General features: G+C 36.1%; 1 protein-coding gene across 1 annotated transcript in view; it reads right to left on the reverse strand.

Annotated features, from left to right (window-relative positions):
* CEP290 (centrosomal protein 290kDa) overlaps positions 1 to 6,184 on the reverse strand; it is a 170,968-nt gene that overhangs the window by 88,263 nt on the left and 76,521 nt on the right. Inside the window, exons 27-28 of the mRNA XM_006889524.1 lie at positions 2,763 to 2,968; positions 1,409 to 1,552 (exon numbers count right to left, since the gene is read on the reverse strand). Of these exons, the coding sequence (XP_006889586.1) occupies positions 1,409 to 1,552; positions 2,763 to 2,968 (350 nt within the window). The remainder of the gene's footprint in view (positions 1 to 1,408; positions 1,553 to 2,762; positions 2,969 to 6,184) is intronic.

Consider the following 6,184-nt stretch of genomic DNA (forward strand, 5'->3'; position numbering starts at 1 on the left):
TCTCCAGACTGACATCATTGCTCCTCAGTACCTTGGAGAGATCTCTGAGAGCAGACTTTCCCAGTGCAATCTGTTTTTAAATTTCCTGGCTGCTGGTACCATGAGTGTTGACTGTAAAACCAAGCAAATTTTAGCTGTCTACAGTCTAAATCTCTTGGGTTCAAGTATATCAGATATGATGAGTATGCCACAAGATAGGGCAAAGTTCATATTCATTGTTCATAGGGTCACTATGACCAACAGTTGACTTGATGGCATCTACCAACAATAATAGGCTGGATCATGTATTTTAAATCTCAAAGTGACACCCTTATTCTTGAGTATTTTAAAGAGACAGCAGATTTGCCCAATGCAATAAATATTTTGACATCCTGACCAGTGCTTCCATGAGCATTGGCAGTACATGGTCAAGAAGAATTCAAACTCACTGGAATTGAGTTGAACTGACTTATAGCTAATCCTTCATTGAGTTTTTGAGGCTGGAAATCTTGTGGGAGTGAATGACCATCTCTCTCCCTTAGAACAGCTGGTGGACCTGAACTGCCACTTCTACGCTGGTAATGCAACTCACTACTGATTAGATCACCACAACAGATCCTCCATAAAATATAAATTTAACTAAATATTGAAATTTTATTATGCTTTATAATAACTTTATAAAATAGGTACAAGAGGCACTCTTAATCTCTTCCCCAAAATTTTATTTCAACCATAGAAACGTTGTCAAACTCAAATTTGTTGCCACTAAGTCAGAAGTGACTCTTATCTGACCTTTCAGTGGGCTGAAAATCACATGGAAGGAGTGCTCATCTCGTAGCAGCTAGTGGATTCAAACTTCCCACCCTTGAGCTGGCAACACAACTCAATACCCAATAGGTCACCAGAGCTTCATAGTAAGATAAAGTAAAACTGTCTTAACATGTTTTCAAAGGTATAATATTTATGGGGGCTGGTAGACACACATCTTTCTCCCACTAGCCAGCTGCTAGGTATAATAGACAACTTTTTGGTTAAATGCTAAGCCACTTGAGATTGAAGCACTATTATTTCCTTACTAAAAAGAAGAAACAGAAATTTAACTAAATCAAATGATTGTTGCAAACACACACATAATCAGTATACGAAGGAATTAAGCCTCCTAAGGTCTTGATTTCAAATTCATGGTCTTTCATAATACTATTCAACTTCTGCAAAAAATGTAAATCTTGAGAGTTCATAATAATTCCACATTTTATAATTTGTTAAATAACAGCGTATTCGTATTCAAATAAATAATACTAAGACTAAGACTATTGTACTTATGATTTATAATTAGGTTTCTTAAAAGTAAATATGAGCAAATACATACATATATACACATACATATATAAATCAGCTATATACTTAGCATATGCACTTACTTAGACACTTCAACTTTTAGTTCCATTTCATTCTTCTCTAATTCTAGAATACGCTGCCTATCAGCATCACTTACTGCTTTGCTCACACTATCAGCTAATTCATCTCTTAGCATCTGTTCCACCTTCTGTGCATCCATATTGATTTTAGTAAGCTATGGAAAAGTAACATAAAGGAAAAGTTCAGATGCATAACAGTGATGACATTTTTCTTGTAATTTAACACACAGAATACAGTAGCTATATTTTGTGGTTCAGTTAGTGACTAAGGTGGGAAAAGAGGCAGGAACCAATTTTAGAAACTCTAATTACATCTCAAGCCACCAACCGTAATTTCCACTATGCTATTCATTATTTAGTAATATCTGAAACTCTGATGTTCTCAACTTGGTTAGAATGCAGTATATTCATTATATTTTGCTGCAATTATATTATACTATCTCCAAATAATTTCAAATGAAATAAAACCTTATTAATATAAATTTAAAATAAATAAAGATTATATATGGTTCATAAAATATATTATTTCTCCAGGAAGAAAATAGTGTCATAAATGAGCTACTTTGCTGTAAGTTGCTGAATATTTACAAATAATATTTATTAGAAAGAAGTTTAATGATTCTGATCATATTCATAAAGTCTAGAACTTTCAATTATACTATAAAATATCTGAGGGCAGGTTATCTATTTTGTTTTTGCTATTGTCCCATTCCCCATATATTGCCTAATATATAAGAATCAAAACCAGAATGATTATAATTAAGTCTGTTCTGACTTAAAGCAACTTTGTAGGAAAAGGCAGAACTGTCCACTGGGTTCGTAAAGTGCTAAGTATTTATACAAGCAGATTTCTTCATTTGTCTTACACAGAATGACTGATGAGTTCAAACTGCCAGCATTTGTATTAGTAATCATATACTTTGACACTGCATTACCAGAACTCAATGAATTAATGGTGGTAATGGAAGGCAATTCTATTATCAAAGAAATAATACCTTTTTCACATTAAATAGAATGGTTTAAAGTAGGTGAAACCAAGAACTCACTCACAGGAATGTTTGTTAATAAATATTTCATATTTAACAAAAACATAATTCATTTCTTTTTTTACATAAACTGTAGGCACTATGTGAGTATGCAATTTCAGAGATAAAATCAACTTTTTAAACAATGTATTGTCTAAACAACATGCCTCCAGAAACTATGAACTTTGATAAGTATCAATAGTTGTAGAGGAGTTTCAGGTCTTTTGTTCATAGGGTTGCTGAGTTGCACTTGACTCGAAGGCAATCAACAACAATAACAATATTGTCTACTAAGACAAATTCTTTACTCACTAATTGGATGAATATTATAATATCAAACCTCAGCAAATTTGGTTTCCAATTCAAAATTACGTTCTTCTATTTGTTTTAATGAAGTCCTTAAGTGTTCATACATTTTCTGAGAATGTTCAGCTCGCTGTCTTTCATTCAATTCCTTCATTTCCAGCATAGTAATTTTTTTTGAAATTGAAAGAATTTCACTGTTGGTTATTGATTTCTTGGTCTTGTCCATGTTAGATTCATTACCTGTATGCAAAAATACTAAAGTCAAACTCATGTTACAATTATCAAACTTTTACCCTGGACATTTCAGATATTCTATGTAAGAAAGCAGTAAACTTCCTAAAATATGACAGAGCAAGATTCTAGACTCAAACCCTTGCCTGATCACACACAATCCAAATAATCGCAATCATTCTTATACTCATTTGAAGTCATGTTGCCAATTCATCTCCTTGAGGGTCTGGTTTCTTATCACTGGTCTTCTACCTTTCCAAGCCTGATGTCTTTTTCTAAAGACTGGTATCTCGTGAAAATAGATCCAAAGTATGTGATATGAAGTCTCACCATCCTCAACTATAAGGAGCACCCTCACTACATTTTCTAAAGTAAGATTTGTTTGTTCACTTGGCAGTCCATGAGACTCAAAACTGTTAACTCCTGCCTCGGTGGTGTTAAACAACTCTTTTAATCTCTCTAGAGTTTACATTTTTCATTCATCTCAGTTTAAGAAATTATTCATAAAATTATTTTAGAAGAAATAACATATAAAAGATTTAGTAATAGGATTATCATATACTGAGAACTAAAAAGCATTTACACATACATATTCTTCCAACTGAAAAGAAACAAGTTGTATTAGAATTTGTTGTTTTAATAGCTGTCAAGTCACCTGCAACTCATAGTTACTGTATGTACAACAGCTCTTAACCATGCTCTATACGAGCCAACTTTACTGTCTCCGATACACCTACCCTGATTACCCCAGTCACAGAGCCAATCCATCTCATCAATGGTCTTCTGCTCTTGTGCTGATCCTCCACCCACTCAAGCATGTCTTTCTCTATGGGCTGATACCTCCTTGGAACATGCCCAAAGTATGTCAGACAGAGCTTCAAAATCCCTGCCTTCAAGGTGTAGCCTGTTTTCACCCTCTCTAGCACAAACCTGTTTGTTCTCTTAGCAGTCCACAGTATATTCAATACTATTCTCCAACACCACAGCTCAATGGTATAAATTCTCTTTCTATCATCCCTAGCCATTTTCCAATTATCTGATGCACAGTACATAATTGCAAAGACCATGGCCTGCATCAGGTGCACCTTAGACTCCACAGTGACACGGTTGCTCTTCAGTACTCTGTAGATGTCCCTGACAGCATACTTTCCCAATGCAACTTGTCGTTTGCTTTCCTGGCTGCTGGTACCAAGAGTGTTGACTGTAAAGTCAAGTAAACTAAAGTTGTTAACAATTTCAATCTCTTCATTGTCTACCATGATGCTGCTAATAGGCCCAGTGGTGAGAATCTTTATTTTCTTCATGTTGAGTTTCAATCTATACTGTGGCCGTAGTCTTTGACTTTCTGCAGCAAGTGCTTCAGATTCTCTTCAGTTTCAGCAAGCAGGGTTGAGTCATCTGCATAAAACAGGTTGTTGATGAGTCTTCCTCCAATCCTGATGCCACATTCCTCCTCATAGAGCCCAATCTCCTGATTCTGCATATAGATTGAAAAGGTATGGAGATAGGACACATCCCTGGCATATACCCTTCCCAATTTTAAAACATATAGCATTTCCTTGCTCTGACAACTGCCTCCAGGTATAGGTATAAGTTTTGCATAACATAATCAAGTATTCTGGGATTCCCACTCTTCTCAGATCCAATACACTCAAATGCCTTTGCACAGCCAATGAAACACAGATAGATATTCTTCTGGTACACTCTACTTTCAGCCAAGATCCATCTAACACTAGCTATAATTACTCTAGTACCACAACCTCTTCTAAGCCCCACCTGAAGATCAGGCAGTTCTCTATTGATGTGCTGCTCCAGTCATTTCCAGATAATTTTCAGCAGAACTTTGCTTCCATGTGATACTAATGATATTATTTGATAATTTCCACACTCTTTATTAGAAGGGATGAGTAAATAATATTACTTTTTTTAAAAAAGGCTCAGATATTCAAGATATAAAAATGTGAAAATCTGAAGCCATGTGTCTTGAGTAGTATCTCCAAATAAGATCTTCTGTAACCATGAGTATTATTTAGACTTTGTAAAAATAGATCATTTGGGAGGCTGGACTTTGAGGAGGAATGTGGCATCAGGATTGGGCAAAGACTCATCATCAATCTGCGTTATGCAGATGACACAATCTCGCTTGTGAGGAGAACCTGAATGCTTGCTACAGAAGGTCAAGGACTATAGTTTTCAATATGGATTGAAGCTCAACTCCAAGAAGACAAAGATTCTCACCACTGGGCCATTTGGCATCACCATGACAGATAAAGAAGAGATTGAGGTTGTTAACCTCAATTGAGGTTGTTACAGCTTGCTCAGCTCCACAGTCAACACTCTTGGCACAAGCAGTCAGGAAATCAAAACACAATCTGCACTGGGAAAATCTGTCAGGGACCTCTCCAGAGTATTGAGAAGCAATAATGTCACTCTGGATATAAAGGTACTCTTGATCCAGGCCATGGTCTTCGCAATTACTTGCTATGCATCAGAGAGCTGGACAATGACTAAGGATGGCAAAGGAATTGATGCCTTTCAATTATTTTGTTGGAGAAGAGTCTTCAACATACTGTGGACTGCCAATAACAAAAACAGGTCTGTCTTAGAGAGGATGAAACCAAGTTTTTCCTCGGAGGCTAGTATTTTGAAGCTTCATTTCACATACTTTGGGTACATGGTTAGGAAGGATGGGTCATTGTAGAAGGACATCATGCTCAGAAGGGTAGAGGGACAGTGGAGCAGAAGAAGACCCCAGATGAGATGGATTGATACAGTAACTGAAGCAATGGGAATAGAGGTGTCAGAGTCAATGAGACTGGCTCACGGCAGGGCAGGCTTTAGAGATGTTGTATATAGGGTCACTATGAGTAGCTGGTGACTCAACAGCATATAACAACAACAACAACATATCTAATATCAACCAAACGAGTTTTCATTGTTGAACACTGGTGGCTCAGACATAAGGAGTCATTCACTACTTGCTTGCAGGGAGAAAGACAGGCAATGGGAGTTACTCTCGGAAAACACACTGAAATGATAGCTATGAGTTGGTTTCAAATCAACAGCACATAATGATGAAAATAAGCATAATCCATATGTAGTTGTGTGGCTTTTAATCGGATAGAAAAGTCTGTGTTTAGGTAAAGAGAGTAAAAATTCTGCAATTTACCATGAAAACAAATCACAGAGAAGTGTCATTTGTTACTTGATATTTTGGGGATGGAA

Source organism: Elephantulus edwardii, unplaced genomic scaffold (assembly GCF_000299155.1).
Source record: "Elephantulus edwardii isolate Elephantulus edwardi_28Jun2011 unplaced genomic scaffold, EleEdw1.0 scaffold00078, whole genome shotgun sequence".
Lineage (NCBI taxonomy): Eukaryota > Metazoa > Chordata > Mammalia > Macroscelidea > Macroscelididae > Elephantulus > Elephantulus edwardii.